The 18,984-nt window shown below is 37.4% G+C and overlaps 1 protein-coding gene across 2 annotated transcripts in view; it reads right to left on the reverse strand.

The window, feature by feature from the left end:
- The window catches only part of LOC115221696 (cytoplasmic dynein 2 heavy chain 1-like), a 398,382-nt gene that overhangs the window by 217,999 nt on the left and 161,399 nt on the right, over positions 1–18,984 (reverse strand). For both annotated transcript variants that reach the window (XM_036510740.1, XM_029791902.2), the window contains exons 22-24: positions 18,091–18,261; positions 14,506–14,664; positions 1,090–1,313 (exon numbers count right to left, since the gene is read on the reverse strand). In XM_036510740.1, coding sequence (XP_036366633.1) covers positions 1,090–1,313; positions 14,506–14,664; positions 18,091–18,261 — 554 coding nt within the window. The remainder of the gene's footprint in view (positions 1–1,089; positions 1,314–14,505; positions 14,665–18,090; positions 18,262–18,984) is intronic.

Here is an 18,984-nt window from a genome sequence, read left to right on the forward strand (position 1 = left end):
ATGCTAGCATGGAAAGAGGATGTTAAATGATGAAGATGATGATGATGTGTGTGTTTGTCCCCCAACATCATTTGACAACTGATGCTGGTGTGTTTACATCCCCGTAACTTAGCGGTTCGGCAAAAGAGACTGATAGAATAAGTACTAGGCTTACAAAGAATAAGTACTGGGGTCGATTTGCTCGACTAAAAAAGGCAGTGCTCCAGCATGGCCGCAGTCAAATGACTGAAACATGTAAAAGAGTATGAAATAACTCGGTCACTCAATGCAAAACAATAAACAATACTGATTTGATAAGTGGGAAAAAGCATAAATCAATTGTTACTTGAAGCTGCTGAAAATCACAATAGTGTACATTCAATGCCCAGTGACACAAGATAAAAAAAAGAGGAAGCACTGGGTGTGTCTCATGCCATCACTTTAGCAATAAAATATAGAATCATGATTTAATGCCACATATTAAAACGTGTGTCAAATATGGTATTTACAGTTCTACACCGCTTTCCAGTCTGTTCCCTGAAAATCTTCAGCTGTACAGTACCAACATTTATATATATCATTAACCCTTTCATTACCAACCCGGCTGAAACCGGCTCTGCTTCTGTAGTACAAATGTCTTGTTTTCATTAGTTTTGAATTAAAACCTTTCACCAATCCTTTGTCACAATTTATGTTCCTAACACTTGCTTAATGATAACTAAGTTATTCTACAAAATTCTTTGTTATCATCATTTATCATTTAACATCCGCTTTCCATGCTAGCATGGGTTGGACGATTTGACTGAGGTCTGGCGAACCAGACTCCAATCTGATCTGGCAGAGTTTCTACAGCCGGATGTCCTTCCTAACGCCAACCACTCCAAGTGTGGCGGGTGCTTTTACGTGCCACCAGCATGAGGGCCAGTTTGGTGGTACTGGCAACGGCCATGCCCAAATGGTGCTTTTTATGTGCCACCTGCACAGAAGCCAGTCCAACGGCAATGGCGACGACACAACCTCGTTATATCTAAAATAATTCAGAGAAACACTGAGCATCTCAAAATAAATACAGTAACGAAAGGGTTAAGCTTGGTAAAAAATAAAACTTACCTGAAATCACTATCAACTCTCTTGAAGCGGTTCTGTTCCTTAGGTAAAGCACCACGACCAAATATCGGTTCTAAGTAAACCCATTTGTGCTGAATTTGATAAAGGTTCTGCAAGTACTCGTCCAAACTTGCTAAGCGTTTCTCCCAAATTGTGGCTTTATCCAAAAAGTTTTTGAAGTACGGTGAATCTTTAAGGGATTGCAATAAGCACTGTTGGTCTCCAACCTGTAAATTAAAGACAGAAAAATAGTTCCTTGTCATATATCGAAGTATTGAGTTGTTAGACAAATTTGTTTCTTTTCAACATCAGTGGTGGCTTGTAGATAAAATTAGTGGGGATGCTGCTTCAGAAAATTTTTAGCCGTTGTTTTAATTCTGTGTAAAGGGAAACAAACATATAAAAAAAAATTTATACATAAACTTGATTGGTTCACATTTTAGCCACTGCTGGGTAGTGTGTTTAATTTGTTCACTGAACACCGCCGTGAATTCCCCCTTGTTTTTTCAAAAATCTCACCTAAATCTCAAAATAAGTGGGGGAAAATCTGCCCTATTTTTCAGATCCTGGCAGCAACACTCTAGCTGGAAGCAGGATAATAATCTAATTCTACACTTTATCACATTCAAGAATATAAACACATTTTTAAGCACAACACACACGGAGTCAAAAAGAAACATTACATTTCACCAGCACACCAGGGTCAGCACTGCATGAACAACAGTGCTATCTCTCCCTAGTGTGAAGCTTCCTATCTCGGATATGTGAGCATGTACACAACAGCCAAACCTTAGTCACAATTTATGTTCCTAACACTAGCATAATGACAGCTAAGTTATGTTACTAAATTCTTATATTTGTTTAAAAATCCTGATGAGACACCCCACATGAACCTAACTTGGTTACTAAGGTCTCCAAGTTCAAATCCATTCAAGGTTGTATGTTTCCAATGTTGATAAACACTGGTTTTTTAACATATAAAAGAAAAAAGCATTTCTGTGTCACATTAAAGATAATTTATTATCCAAAGTATAGCTTTAAGACTGACTCTTTAAAAAAAATTATTTATTTTCCTTTAGATAGGATATTGATTTTGTTTACAGAGAACCATTGATTTCTGTAGTAAGATTTGGCTCAACACCAATGTTTTAACATACAAGGTATAGTTCTTTAACTCTTTCATTTGTTCTAGACATTATGGCTAAAGATGTTCATTTGACTGAGTATATTACTGGTATCTGTGGTTATTGAATACAACAGAATCAAACCAGGAGGGATTGAAAAGCAAAATAAATCCACGGTGGGATTTGATTTTCAAACTTAGAGATATATAGGTGCAGGTGTGGCGGTGTAGCAAGAAGTTTCCTTCCCAGCCACATGGTTCCAGGTTCAGTCCCACCACATGGTATCTTGGACAAGTGTCTTCTACAATAGCATGAGTGGATTTGGTAAATGGAAACTGAAAGAAGCCTTGTGTGTATATACATATTTATATATATATAGTTTACAGATCTACTATAGCCTTGGGCCGACTAAAGCCTTGTGAGTGGATTTGGTAGAAGGAAACTGAAAGAAGCCCGTCGTATATATATATGTGTGTGTGTGTATGTGTGTGTGTGTGTATGTTTGTGTGTCTGTGTTTGTCTCTCCAACATTGCTTGACAACTGATGCTGGTGTGTTTACGTCCCTGTAACTTAGCGGTTCGGCAAAAGAGACAGATAGAATAAGTACTAGGCTTACAAAGAATAAATCCTTGGGTCGATTTGCTCGACTAAAGGCGGTGCTCCAGCATGGCCACAGTCAAATGACTGAAACAAGTAAAAGAGTAAAAGAGACGCAATAGAAATGGAATCAACAAAAAAAAGTACTCCATCCAGTGAGAGAGTAATATCAATTTAAATACACAACTGAAAGAGCTACTGATAGTTTCAAACTTTTATGATACTTGAACAGGTATATTTATACAACCAAGACTGAAAGATTGCTTTAAGATCAACATCATCATCATCATCATTTAACGTCCACTTTCTATGCTAGCACGGGTTGGACAATTTGACTGAGGACTGGCAAACCAGATGGCTGCACTGGGCTCCAATCTGATCTGGCAGAGTTTCTACAGCTGGATGTCCTTCCTAATGCCAACCACTCTGAGAGTGCAGTGAGTGCATACGTGCTACCGGCATGAAGGCCAGTCAGGCGGTACTGGCAATGGCCACGCTCAAATGGTGTTTTTTACATGCCACCTACACAGGAGCCAGTCCAGTGTCACTGGCAATGACCTCGAATGTTTTTTCACGTGCCAGTAAGGTGACGCTGGTAACGATCACACTCGAATGGTGCTTTTTATGTGCCACCGGCATGGAAACCAGTCAGCTGCTCTGGCAACGATCACACTCGGGATGGTGCTCTTAGCGCTCCACTAGCATGGATGCCAGTCATCAAATTTGATTTCGATTTCACTTGCCTCAACAGGTCTTCGCAAGCAGACTTTAGTGTCCAATGAAGGAAAAGTATACATAAGAGGGCTGGATACACCCCTGGCATAAGCCATGGGTTATGATCTCACTTGGCTTGCCAGGTCTTCTCAAGCACAGCATATTTCCAAAGTGTATTTTACAGATATGCCAGTTCAAGTATTATAAGAGTATGAAACTATCAGTAGTGCTTTTAGTTGTGTATTTCAATTAATATTTGTGTGTATGTGTGTGTCTATGTATATGTGTCTTTATGTCTGTGTCTGTTCCCCACCATTGCTTGACAACTGGTGCTGGTGAGTCTATGTCCCCGTAACTTAGTGGTTCAGCAAAAGTGAGTGATAGAATAAGTACCAGGCTTAAAAAATAAGTACTGGGGGCGATTCATTCGACTAAGAATTCTTCGAGGCAGTGCCCCAGCATGGACGCACCCTAGTGATCGAAAAAGATAATAGTAAAAGATAATAGATGTTGGCTTGGAAGGTTTGGATGCAGGATTTATGTAACACAGTGGAAAGTGAGAGAAGAGGGGAGAGGAAGGGAGAGGAAAAGGAAAGAGGAGGAAAGATGAGGTGGTGAGGGGGGAATAGGGGTAGAAGGAGGTGAGGGAGAAGGGGAGTGAGGGGCCAGGAGGGGAAGTAGGGAAGGTTAGGAAGGGATGAAAATGAGGAGAGCAAGGTGGAGGAATGAAGGAGGATAAGGAGGACGAGAAGGGGAAGAGGAAGAAGGGAATGAAAAGGATGAAGGGGCGGATGAAAGGAGGAGGAACAGTAGAAGGGAGATGGTGAATGGAGGAGAAATGGATGGAGGAAGAGTAAAAGAAAAAAGAAGAGAAAGTAGAAAGAGGTGGATAAAGGGGAGAGGGAAGAGAGAGGGAAGCAGAAGAAAAAGAAGAGGTGGATGAAAGGGAGAGGGAATGGAAGAAGAGGAGGAGGAAGAAAAAGAGGACAATAAAGGGGAGAAGGGGAGAGTGAAGGGAGGGGAATCGAGGAGGGGGGTGGGAGGGAAAAGAAGAAGAGGATAAACGGGAGATGGGGAGAGTGAAGGGAGAGGGAGTGGAAGAGGAGGAAGAAGGGGAGGAGGAGAGAAAGAAAAATAAGAGGAAGGGGAATCGAGGAGGAGGAAGAGGATGAGGAGGGGGAGTGATGAATCAAATGCCTAGAATCTTAGAGAAATTCTGAGACTGATTCAAAGGCCAATGTATTGGGTATTGATTGACTTTCTGCTGGAGAGAGAGAGAGAGAGAAAGAGTGCATCAAATCAATGGCTTTGTCGATGTCTTCAGAAATTCTTTGATGATATAACAGCCGAAACACAATGGCTAGATGTGTACTTTGTGGCCTTTGTTCGGTCTATTGATTACGGTTGTTGTTAATGGTGTCTGCAGCATTGGTTGGCTCTAATTCAGAAGACCATCTGTGACCCAAAAAGCATTCCAGCTGTAACCATCTGTCTTGTATTTTACCAGACATAGCTGCAGGAATGGCTGTGTGGTTAAGAAGTTTGCTTCCCAACCAGGAGATTTCAGGTTCAGTCCTACTGCATAGCACCTTGGGCAAATGTCTTCTACAATAGCTCTGGGCCGACCAATGCCTTGTAAGTGAAAGTGGTAAACAGAAACTGTGGAGAAGCTTGTGTGTGTGTTAGTGTTTGTCATTCTACATTGTTTGCAAACTGGTGTTGCTTTATGTCCTTGTAGCTTATCAGGTTCAGCAAAAGAGACTGATAGAATAAGTAACAGACTTAAAGAATAACTACAATGGTCAATTTGTTTGATTAAACCCTTCAAGGCAATGTCCCAGCATGGCCACAGTCCAATCACAGAAACATGTAAAAGATACATTTGAACAAACTGTTTTCAATTATTTCTTTTAACTGTGCTTACAAGTTGTTGCTAATATCTTGTGAGTAAGAAGGTCTCTGCAAGGCAAACTTGCTCTTGAAATATTATAAATAAAATAAATGCACCCTTCGCAGTCCATCGCAGCGTTACTCATTTTTGCCAGCTGAGTGGACTGGAGCAACATGAAATGAAGTATTTTGCCCAAGAACACAATGCACTGCCTGGTCCAGGAATCGAAACCACCATCTTACAATCATGGTGCTGACATCATAACTACTAAGCCACGCGCCTCCACCTTGAAATATTATTTGGAAAAAAAAAAAACATTTTTGTTGGTGACCCAACTACTTTTCAAAAGCTACAGCATCATATTTATATCATTGTCATTTCAGCTGTTTCAAGCTGAAAGCTGTGGTTGTGATCTTCATTTTCATTTAATGTCCATGTTCCATGCTGTCATGGGCCAGAGAAATCTGGTTAGCAATTAGGTATATCACTTCCCATTTTTTTGCCGTGAAAAAAGCTGACCTAATCATGAGGTGCAAGGAAAGGAAGGTGGTAAAGATGGTAGAGCTGACAATTGCCTGGGAAGTAAATATCAAAGATACTTTTTTTTCAAGAAAGAAAGAAAATGCAGTGAAAACAACAGCTTGGAGACAATATGTCTTCCTGTAGACTTAGCTGTTGAAGGATTTGCTAGAATCAGGGTTCACTTGATGCTTAGGAGTCTTTAACTAGTTGTGAAGAAGAAAAAAGAGGTCAACAGAAAGCTGTCAGAACCTGCTAAGAAAGCAAGTCATTAAATTTGGCTCAAGAGTGAGGGAAGAGTGGAGTAGCAATTATGAGTATTGAGCATGGTAGAAACATCTAGCCCAGAGTCACAACATCTAACTCAACAAAGCTTGTACAGCTGTGCAGGAGTTTGTTGCCTACATCAGTGACTGACTCTTTACAGTTCAGGTGTTGGAATGAAAGCGACCAAAATACCTACAACATTACTTCACCACTGGATGAGACTTTGACTCCAGCTTTCAGAGATGGGATACAGCAGCCCCAACTCAGTACACAAGTGTTTATCCTAAAAATGGAGACTCAGGTGCTGTGAGCATCATCTTCATCAGTATTGGAGGAGAGCCTGAAAATGCCCAGAGTAATGACCCTTCACTTCCGACTATTTTATTTAAACAAACACTTCCGATGTAAAGAAGACAAAATGGAAATATTCCAAAGATAAATCTGAAAAACTAATGGAAACCTAACACTATGAGTCTATAAAGACAGACCATAAGTTGATGGACATTAAAAGAACTAAATTCTATGAAGATTACAGACCACAAGTCTATAAACAGAGATCAAAACTTAGATAATAAATTAATTACAAAAGCTTATTGAAAGTATCTTACGCACAATTTACTTGCTACATTATAATCAATATGTTTCCTCTATACTTTCTAGTTTTACAAAACAAACTCTAACTTCATATAATGGGAGTTCTGAAGGTAATTAACAGCCAAAAATATAGCACAAATATATCCAATAAAAATAGCTGTAATATTTTTGTTTCATAACAATCTATCATATTTGATGACATAAGATGCATTTTATTTCCCCCCAAAATGTCTCAAAAAATCACTCTGTATCCTATATTTGAAGGTGGGTCCCTATATTTGAAGGTAGGTCCATCATACTCTTTACTCTCTTTTTACTCATTTACTCTTTTACTTGTTTCACTCATTTGACTCTGGCCATGCTGGAGCACCGCCTTTAGTCGAGCAAATCAACCCCAGAACTTATTCTTTGTAAGCCTAGTACTTATTCTATTGGTCTCTTTTGCCGAACCGCTAAGTGACAGGGACATAAACACACCAGTATTGATTGTCAAGCGATGTTGGGGCGACAAACACAGACACACAAACACACGCACACATATATACATATACATATATACGATGGGCATCTTTCAGTCTCTGTCTACCAAATCCACTCACAAGGCTTTGGTCGACCCGAGGCTATAGGTGCCATGCAGTGGGACTGAACCTGGAACCATGTGGTTGGTAAGCAAGCTACTTACTACACAGCCACTCTTTAGTTTCTTTCCAAAACTTTTTCAATTTTGTGTTTAACTAACTATCTCTTACAATTTTATTTAAAACAATTTATTTTTTAAATCCTCTTTAAAATCCTTAAAGTTTGAGATTTTTCACGTTTTTAAAAATAATATTTTTAAATGTGGACATTTCAAATATATCATTTGTTTCTTCTCATAATTTCAATTCATTAAAAATTTTTGAAACTGAAATTTTGAAATTTAAACAAAATTTGGTGCACACAGACATGCACACAAATATGCATGTGTGAACTGAGCAGACTCATTTCCTTTGGTTGCGTGCATGCATGAAGTTTTGGTTAAATTTTAAAATTTTGATTTCAGAAATTAAATTGAAATTATGGAAAAACAAAAAACAAGTGATGTATTTTAAATGTCCACATTTAAAAACATATTTTTAAAAAATCAAAAAATCTCAGACTTTAAAGATTTTGGAGGTGGATTTTAAGAGATTAAAATAAAATTTTTTGGGGGGAAACTGTATATGACAGAGTTACTAGAATACAGAATTGAAAAAAATTCCCAAAAGACCAAAAAAGCAACAAAATTATAGGATGTTAAAGCTGTGCTAATAACAGAACCTATCTATCTAACAATATAATGCTAAAAGTCTGTGATTGCTTGCATGTGTGCTTTCTTGCGTGTTTGTCTGTAATTTAATACAGCCAAACCAGCACATAATAGGAAAATACTCTGAATGTAAGGTAGCCCTGAAATGTGAGTACAAAGAAAATTTAAAAAGTTTCATGTAAAGTGGACCATGGATTCCCAAGATATGCAGTGTTTTGGCGTTTGTTTCCACAGATTTAAGCAGTGAAATCTGGAGTTATTGCCCTTTACTGTAAACATCTGAATACTTTTGTTTGCGTGCTTGCTTGCATGCTTGTCTGTAATTTAATACAGCCAAAGTGGTGCATAATGGGAAAATACTCTGAAAGTAAGATACCCCTGAAATGTGAATACAAATGGAATAAAACAAGTTTCATGTAAATCAGACAACGGATTCTCAAGATACGTGATTTTTGGGGGGTAACTTCATAAATATCCAAAACAGCACATAATGGGAAAATACTCCAAAAGTAACATAACTCTGAAAGTGAAAATGACTTAAAAAATACAAATCTTTAAACAGACAATATTTTAATTATTAAAAAGTATTTTTAAGTGAATATGATTTGAAAAATATGAGTTGTTTGTAGAGTAAATATTTATATTTAGTCTTCTTTACAGACAATATTTTAATTATTTTGAAATATCTTTGTGATGATTTAAAAAAAAAATTTTTTTGAGGTAAAAGGAATTTTTTCTAAGGTGGATATGATTTTCTATTCTTAGATCATGCCTTGACAAGGAAGAAAGAAAACATCTGGTTGGTCTATAGATGGTGGGAAGAGAGCGTGGCTAAGGAGAGCTGAAGAGGGTGAGCAAGATAGTGGTGAACGCCAACAAGATTGAGACAGGCATGTGGATAGAAGGACTGATAAGAGTGATAAAGGAAGGGAGAGATCAGAATCGGATGCTAGGAGAGCTGAGCATCTGGTGGAATGGAGGGAAAGACACAGAAGCAGGGGAGATCATGAATCAGATGCTTGGAAAGCTGAACATCTTTGCCAACAAACCAATAGGAAAAGAGTAAGGACAGTTTAACGACATGACCTCTCTGCAGATGTTGGACAAATGAATAAGATCTGTGTCTGTTGTCATGCAATGCTTTTTCATGGTGAAACTGTTAGCTTTTGCTGTATGAATAGAAAAGTCAGGCTGGGGAATCTGCATCCCTTACCCCAGGAACTTCACAATGTATTTAGTACTGGAAATTGCAGCTGAGTTACCAGTGCTGGTGGCATGTAAGAGAACCATCAGTTCGTGGCCATTGCCAGCTCCGCCCCGACTGGCCTCGTGCCGGTGGCACGTAAAAAGCACCATCCGTTCGTGGCCGTTGCCAGCCTCGCCTGGCTCCCGTGCCGGTGGCACATAAAAAGCACCATCTGATCGTGGCCGTTTGCCAGACTCGTCTGGCACCTGTGCCGGTGGCACGTAAAAAGCACCCACTACACTCATGGAGTGGTTGGCGTTAGGAAGGGCATCCAGCCAAGAAACATTGCCAGATCAAACTGGGCCTGGTGCAGCCTTCTGGCTTCCCAGACCCCAGTTGAACCGTCCAACCCATGCTAGCATGGAAAGCGGACGCTAAACAATGATGATGATGATGATCAACCTAGGGCAAATGAGTCCAGGAAGAACTTCAGACAATACTCCATACAAATGAATTGAAATATTTAACTGAATCATCATAAAATTAACTTTCATCTCAATGCAATGTTGAAATTAGCTTCAATGTTTTATAACCTGAACTGTCAGTGATGGTTCAGGTTAATTAGGTTTTCAATTTTAAATTGTATTAGCTTTGGTATACACAACAAAAGTTTTAGCATATTCAATGCAGAAACACTTAAGGAAAATGTATAGATTTGCATTTCAGTAACATAAAATTAACTTAACAAAAATAAAGTGAAAAGGAAAAAATATATATATATATTTTTTTTATGGTATTTATTTATCTAAGTAAATAATTGGTCAAAACATGGAGGAAAATATATAAAAAAGCAAACCGATGAAATTAGAGATATTTAAATCAGTTCCTACCTTACTAAGACAGAGTTATAATATTTTATGAGAAACAAACAATGCAACAGATTTCAGTCTATTAAAGCTGCTGTTTACTGTGAGAAGAAGTCTTGCGGGTTTCCATCTTGACTGTAAAAGCCATTGAAAATTTGACTGGTATGAAGTTAGTACAGTACAAATTAGTTCCATCAAGTGTTGACTGTTAAGGTTTGCAGGATGTTTCGATTTCACAAAGTTCATTATAGAGTACAGGGATTCACATCAGTATGTAAATCAGTATTAAGTTGTGTCACACACTAGTTTTCTTTAGTTCAGGATATTTCATTTCTGGAACTGGTTTCCAGAACCCAATTGTAGACAAGGATTTATGAATCATCTTTAAACCCAGGTCCTCCAGTAATTCCATTATTTTCTCTTCTGCAGTAGATGATTCTATGGCTAGAAGTTTGAGAATTGGAAAGCTATCATTGACCACATCAACCACAAATGGGATTACCAGACAGATGCATCTGATAGAATTATCAAGCAATCCTTGCCATTTATGTTTGTATTCTTCCTCTTCATTGCCATTTGCATTCAGTATCGAGGAATGTATTTATTCTTCTGAGATTGGATAAGTGACTGAGATTTCTTGACAATAGGCGTAGGAGTGGCTGTGTGGTAAGTATCTTGCTTACGAACCACGTGGTTCCAGGTTCAGTCCCACTGTATGGCACCTTGGGCAAGTGTCTTCTACTATAGCCTCGAGCCGAGCAAAGCCTTGTGAGTAGATTTGGTAGACGGAACCTGAAAGAAGCCCATCATATATATGTATATATAAATGTATGCGTGTGTATATGTTTATGTGTCTGTGCTTGACATCCCAACATCACTTGACAACCAATGCTGGTGTGTTTACGTCCCTATAACTTAGCGGTTCAGCAAAAGAGACTGATATAATAAGTACTAAGCTTACAAAGAATAAGTCCTGGAGGCGATTTGCTCGACTAAAGGCGGTGCTCCAGCATGGCCAGAGTCAAATGACTGAAACAAGTGAAAGAGTAAAGAGTATATGTCTCTCTGAAAAACTTTTATTTGACTCAGTGGAACACCAGCATTTGTTGAGGCTCTATCACAATGCAACTTTTTTGTTAATGCCACAGGTTCTTTCTTTTACTTCAACTAAATCCAACATTTCTCCTTTCACAATTAACTCAGAAGAAGCATAACAAGCAAAGAATGCTAATTGCGGGTTGTCTTGTGTGTCACTTGATTTTGACTGCGAGGAAATTTTAAAAATCATTTTGGATTTTGCTGGCAACGTCAGAACTGATCTGAAGGATTACGCCTCTCTGTAGTGTCGCATGAAACTGGTGTTTGAGTTATTAGCCACTCAGGTTTTGTGTTATTTGGATCTAACACTGCAACAATATTCTTTTCGAGAAATTCCCCATCAGAATATGGGTGTTTACCAAGAGCAATATTCCATGTTATAACAAAATTGGCTTCAGTCATTGCATTGGCTTCTCCGCTGAACATTGTCAAGTGTCTGCTGACCACTTAGTAATGTTTTTAACACTGTCAGCTTGTGTTTCCTTAATTCTGATTTAGGTGGATAATCAGATGAGAAGTTTCTGTAATTCATTTTGTTATGGCATTTTAAGTTGATGGCTTTGTAATGACTAAGTGAAATTTGGCAAACGAGGCACAAAGCTTTACCTCCTTTATCAATGAATGCAAAGCCTTCATCCCACTCTAGCTTAAAATTTCTGTCTTCATCTTCACATCTTTGTTCCTTACAAGCTGATGATGTCATCTTCCTTCACAATTTTTTAACAGATTCTTGTTAACAAAACTTGTATCAAAAATCGGTCAACAAGGTATGAATGGTTGTATGGCTTATATTAAATTACATTAATGTAGATGACAGAAATGCACATGAGGCTTTTCAATATTTCTATTGTATATCACATTTATGATGTGATATACAATAGAAAAAATTAAAAGGCGGCGAGCTGGCAGAAACATTAGCACGCCGGGCGAAATGCTTATCGGTATTTCGTCTGCCGTTACGTTCTGAGTTCAAATTCCGCCGAGGTCGACTTTGCCTTTCATCCTTTCGGGGTCGATAAATTAAGTACCAGTTACACACTGGGGTCGATGTAATCGACTTAATACCTATGTCTGTCCTTGTTTGTCCCCTCTATGTTTAGCCCCTTGTGGGTAATAAAGAAATAGGTATTTCGTCTGCCGTTATATTCTAAGTTCAAATTTCGCCGAGGTCAACTTTGCCTTTCATCCTTTCGGGGTCAATAAATTAAGTATCAGTTATGCACTGGGGTCGATGTAATCGACTTAATCCCTTTGTCTGTCTTTTTTGACCCCTCTATGTTTAGCCCCTTGTGGGCAATAAAGAAATAAGAAATGTGCTTGAAGCTAGACTAATAAATCTATCTCATCCTCTGTTGCACATCAGTCTCACCCATGATACTAGTCTTCTGGTATTCTTCTGTAACCCTTGCTTACCTTAAATTTCTTTAACCCCTCTGCCTCCTACCATTCTTACCCTCAGCACTAAAGAACAACACCTCACTCAGTTCTAGCATTATCTTTTAGAACTGCTTCTGTTATTCTGTTAGTCAATATTCTATTAATGGTGGGAGATCCATTATCAAGTAAAATAATATAAATTATTGAGTTAATAGTTATATTAATATTGTTCTAAGCAGATAATGCAACAATGGCCATAGCGAAAAGCAAAATGTGGCAAAAAGTGAAAGATAAAAAAACCAGAGACAGCAAATAAATTTTCCTATTTGTTGTCACTTTTGAGTGTGTGTCTGTGTGTGTGTGTGTGTGTGACACACTGTAGCGTATTTCGAAAGAGAGTGATGGAAATAATATTCTACAAGCTAACTACATATCCATCTTTATCATTTAATGTCTGCTTTACATGCTGACATGGGTTGGATGGTTTGACAAGGGCTGGCTAGGTAGAAGAGACTGCCCCAGACTTCACTGCTTGTTTTGGCAGGATTTTTATGGCTGGATGCCCTTTCAAAAGCCGGATGGAGTGCTTTTTATGTGGCACCAGCTCTGGCATGACACTAGCACCAATGTGGAACCAGCACTGACATGACACCAGCACATAGATATATGTGTATATCCATAAACACATATATCTATTACATGGTTAGAATTTGAATGTACAAGAAAAACTAAAAGTAAATTAAAATCAAATTTTTAAAAATGCATTACAATGTTATATATGAGTTTATTTGAAATAGTTGGGGAATGCTGTTGCCTTTCTTGCAAAAGTAAGAAAGGCTGTTCCTACAGCACTAAAAGACTGGTATAAATTGATATCCAGTAAATAATTATAGAGCTTAAATTATTTTCTTAAATTATCTGTAATAAAAAAGAACTCAGCGAACAAATTTCCAAGAGCCACACATATTAACAGCCATGGTTCGGTCACCTTAGTTATGTGGGGGGTGCTGAAAAGTTTTTGGTTTTAGGGTATCGTGAAAGGCCTAGTTGGAGGCCCAACTTTCTAAGTTCTTTTACAGGTCTTACAAAAACTGAAGGACTGCTGCAATAAGTGTGAGAATCTGAGAGTGGAATATGCTGAATAAAATTATAATTAACTGATACTCCTGTATTTTCTTTTACCCAAGGCCAGGAACTTTTCAGCATCCCCCTCGTATATGAACATCTATCATAAATAAGGGAGGTAATTCTTTCAAGAAGCTTTTTGCTATGAATAATACATGAGGTTGTTATATAGTAAAAACATACTGCATCTCTTCCTCCTTCTCCATTGTTGTGGCAAGACACCTGCTTCTGACCCTCTGTCTCTTTGGAATACTCTAACTTTTCATCCTCAGACATAAGTTCCCCTCCTCAAATGCCCTTGCACCTCTCGTAATTCTTTGTCTTGCAAGTTACTTGGTTACCCTGCCAGCGCTGGTGTCACATTAAAAGCACCTAGTCTACACTGTAACGTGGTTGGCATTTGGAAGGGCATCCAGCTGTAAATATCATGCCAAAACTAACCTCGCCTGTGCTAGTGTCACGTAAAAAGCACTGAGTCCACTCTGTAGAGTGGTTGGTGTTAGGAAGGGCATTCAGCCATAAAATCCCTGCCAAAACAGATACAGTAGCCTTGGGTAGTACTTCTACCTGACTGGCTCCTGTCAACAATCCTACCCATGCATGCATGGAGGATGGATGTTAAACGATGATGATGATGATGATGACAATGATGACGATGATGATGATTCAAACTGTTTTTTCATAACTTGTATTTTTTAGTCATAACAAAATAAAGATAGTGTAATCTAATCAGTTCCAAACGAGGACAATTTGTCTTCTTTGTTATTCTTACCTCATTGAAAATATCTTTCCAGCCCTTAATTAACTTCACTGTCTGTTTGTTGGTGTCCTCATAGTCAGTCAAGGAGAATGCAGCTCCAACACCCCACATTTCAATTTCTCGCATGGCATCTCGAATGATAATTTCTCCTTGGGCACGGCGGTTCAATTCCTATGAAAGATAGCAATAGGGTTGAAAATGCTCTACATGCATAACATAGGAGGTAAATATTTCCTTTCTATATCTATATATATGAAAATAAAAACACAAAATTGTTTTCATCTGACAAATATTTTCACATATAACAGTTTTACTGTAAAAATATCAGTGTATGTTTTCACAAGGTGAGTTTTACACAGACACCAAAAGAAAAAGAAAAAACAAAGGAGAGAGAGAACCACATTGTACTAAAAAGTTGTATAGAAAATTTTTTGCATAAACAAAGTTTTTGTATATAACCGTAACCAAAAGAATATTCACAGAAAGAAAATTACATACATTTACTATATATATATATATATATATATATATATATATATATATATATAGTTAATCCAAACATGGAAACACAAAGAGAAAACACAACAACGTGAGGACATGGAACAAACAAGTATAGTATTATTGGATGCTCAGGAAAGAAGGAGGGTTTAATGTTTCGAGCGGAGCATTTTGTCAGAAATATAGGAAAAGGAAAGATCCAAAGAAGGGAAGACTCAGGAAAAAGAAAAAACAAATCCCTAACGGTACACATGCGGTCACAGTAAATAAATGGAGTTGAATGCAGGTGTTATTCAAATTCTTTTACTTTCGACATATGTTTCGAAGACAACATTGGTTTTATTCCAAAGGAATAAACGGTGTAAAATAATGTAATCTTCTCATCAGGAAAGAAAGAGAACCTATCTCAACAAGACATTATAACAATTTTGATGACTGCATAAATGATAAACAGAATGCTATATATATATATATATATATATATATGTTTCTATTTCTTTCTTTCTTTCTTCCTCTCTTCTTTTGGTTTGTCTGTCTATATTTGTGTATATATTTCGCTTAGGCATTGTGAGACTAATAAACTGGTGTAGAACTCAATATATGTTTGTTTTAGAACAAAGTGTTGGCTGAGTACAGAGCAGTGATACGAAAGAAAGATGACAAAGGAATGAATTATTATCTTATCAACTTCATTAGATTACAGCTGATTCTGCTATAAGATGGACTTGAGACTTTTGCATCGTTGGTGTTGTTTTTTATATAGGCACAAATGTAATTCTTTCCCAAATAAATTGCACTTCATATTCAAGGCCCCAGTGAAGATATAAGGTGTTACTCCATCACTCAGATATGAGTGCATTGCATCTTATTGCAGAAACAGCTGTAAGCTAATGGAATTCATAAGATAATAATTTATTTCCTCTTTTTCTTAAGTGTGTGTACACATGCATACACATATATATGCATGTGTGTGTGTATATATATATATGTGTGTGTGTGTGTGTGTGTGTGTATATATATATATGTGTGTGTGTGTGTGTGTGTGTGGTGTGTGTGTGTGTATATATATATATAGTGTGTGGTGTGTGTGTGTGTGTGTGTGTGTGTGTATATATATGTGTGTGTATGTATATATATACACACATGTGAGTATATATATATATATATATATATATATATATATAATACTACAAAATTAGAAAATGGAGAAACATACTTAAATCAATAAAACATCAACCATCAGATGATACCCAATCAATACTTTATTACACCATTACATAACAGTAAAGGCATTATACAAAATATATTGTAAATATAAATAGACAAGGAAATATAAATATACAATATAAAATATAATATGTAATTATATCATATCTGACAGCTGTTTCGGCAGTAAGGGCAATCATGCCTCATTTAACCTATAAGCCATAAAGGCAGGTAGTTATCCCATGGTGGGTTGAATTTTCAACCCCTATCTCATTTTATAACTATATATATATATATATATATATATATATATATATATATATATATATATATACATGTATATATATATATATACATGTATATATATATATATATAATTTAAATTTACAGGAAAATGAAAGACAAAGACAGGTGTATAAACAACAAGCTGGTGTGTCAGTTTGGTGCTCTGGAAGGTGAGAAAGTCTTATACATATATATATATAATAGCTAGAAACTTGGGTCCGTGTGTATCACATCTTTTGTCATTGCTTCAGTTTGACCTGAGCATTTGTGAGTAGAATTGAGCAGCAGAAATAAAAAGTATTCAGAAACACACACAAGTGAGTATTTGATGTCTTTAACGTTGCCCTCTTTTCACCTGACACTGTAATCTAGGGAAATATTTTACAAACTTTTAATAATTGGCATTAGATAATTGAAATGAGATTATTTAGGTATTTAATCTAGTGTTTAGTGTTGAAAAATGTATCTACTCTATATTTTAATCAATTTGATTACTGATAGGCATGTGGTGTCTGTCATGTAAACTTAATGTAAAATATTTTCCTCATTTGTTCAATATATGTTCAGTGTAATGGACCGTATTAGTAAATCAATGCATCAGTCTTGTCAAAGATAGTGAGAAACTGGGGATATTTTTTAGAGTACAAGTATCTGTAAATATTCAATCATTTACACTACAAATTAACAAGCCCTGCTTGGAAACAGTTTAGAGTTGGTGAGTACAGAGCGAAAATCTGCTGAAAGTTAAGTGCCAATACTCTTTACTCTTTTACTTGTTTCAGTCATGTGACTGTGGCCATGCTGGAGCACCGCCTTTAGTTGAGCAAATCAACCCCAGGACTTATTCGTTGGAAGCCTAGTACTTATTCTATGACTCTCTTTTGCCGAACCGCTAAGAGACGGGGACATAAACACACCACCATTTGTTGTCAAGTGATGCTGGGGGGACAAACACAGACACACAAACATACACACACATACATATATACAACAGGCTTCTTTCAGTTTCCGTCTACCAAATCCACTCACAAGGCTTTGGTCGGCCCGAGGCTATAGTAGAAGACACTTGCCCAAGGTGCTACGCAGTGGGAATGAACCCGGAACCATGTGGTTGGTAAGCAAGCTACTTACCACACAGCCACTCCTGCGCCTATGCATAAAACTTCAAAATTTTTTCAGTCTGATGCAACAAGTGCCACAAACCCAATTGTCAGGATGCAGGATTTGAACAGAGTCATCTTCTTTTAGATGAATAACACAAGAGCTGAAGAGCCCTATCTGCCCTGGGTCCACTGGGGTGTTTGTGACAATGACCTTCATCTGGAGGCTTTTTCTATAGCTGGGACTTTCATAGGGACTATAACTCTGGCTCAGCTCTGGGAACAATTATAGCTAAGAGGTGGTTCCACACTCCTCAAAACCTGGACTACCCAAACCAGAGCACTATAAGAGGGTGCAGTTTAAAGGCATACGTGGGTTGCAGCTATATACTCTCACTTACCTGAAGTGAACATTTAAGTTCGAGGGTCCGCATACACACAAATGTAGGAGAAACAAAATAATGAAAACAAAGCAGATTTGATTATAAAAACAGACAACTCTACTCACTTTTAGTGTGTCTACATTTTTGATGATGCTTTCACTGGAACCAAGAATCATGCCAAAAGTAAGTTTTTCTGGTTTGGTGTTTGGTGGTAATTGAAGCAATGAGTTTATCTCTACCCAATGACTGGCAGTGAATTGGTCCCCTCTGACCCATTTCAGTATAGGCAAAACATTCTGGAAAAGTTAAAGCAAGAAATCAAAGACATAATTTCCACCAACTGACAAAGAAAGCCATTAAATTTTTATTTTTAAGAAGACCTATGTTCGTTGATACAAACAGGAAAACAGAACTCAAAACATGAGTTTATAAACATTTTTAGAATGGTGGGTCAAGGAAGGAGATAAATAATAGCTTCTATAATATTGCTATAGTGACCTGAAACTTTGTCTGGGACAAAAGTGTATAAAAAAAAAAAAAAACCCTCCAAAAAAACGCCTCCTCCCCAAAAAAACCTTGCACCACTTGCTTGCGATTTTTCATTCTTTGATACACAACAGCAGACAAAAATCAGCCATCTTTGTCATTGTAATCTTTTAATGTTTCATTCTTTTACTTGCCTCAAAGGGTTTTAGTCCAAGAAATCAACCGCAAAACTTATTCTTTGTAAGCCTAGTACTTATTCTATTGGCCCCTTTTGCTGAACTGCTAAGTTACGAGGATGGAAACACACCAGCATTGATTGTCAAATGATAGCAGGGAAACAAACACAGACACACACGTAAATATATACATACATACATACATATATATACATATGATGGGCTTCTTTCAGTTTCTGTCTAACAAATCCACTCACAAGGCTTTGGTCGACCTAAGGCTAGAATAGAGGAAACTTGCCCAAGGTACCATGCAGTGGGACTGAACCTGGAACTATGTGGTTGTGAAGCAAGCTTCTT

Source organism: Octopus sinensis, linkage group LG18 (assembly GCF_006345805.1).
Source record: "Octopus sinensis linkage group LG18, ASM634580v1, whole genome shotgun sequence".
Lineage (NCBI taxonomy): Eukaryota > Metazoa > Mollusca > Cephalopoda > Octopoda > Octopodidae > Octopus > Octopus sinensis.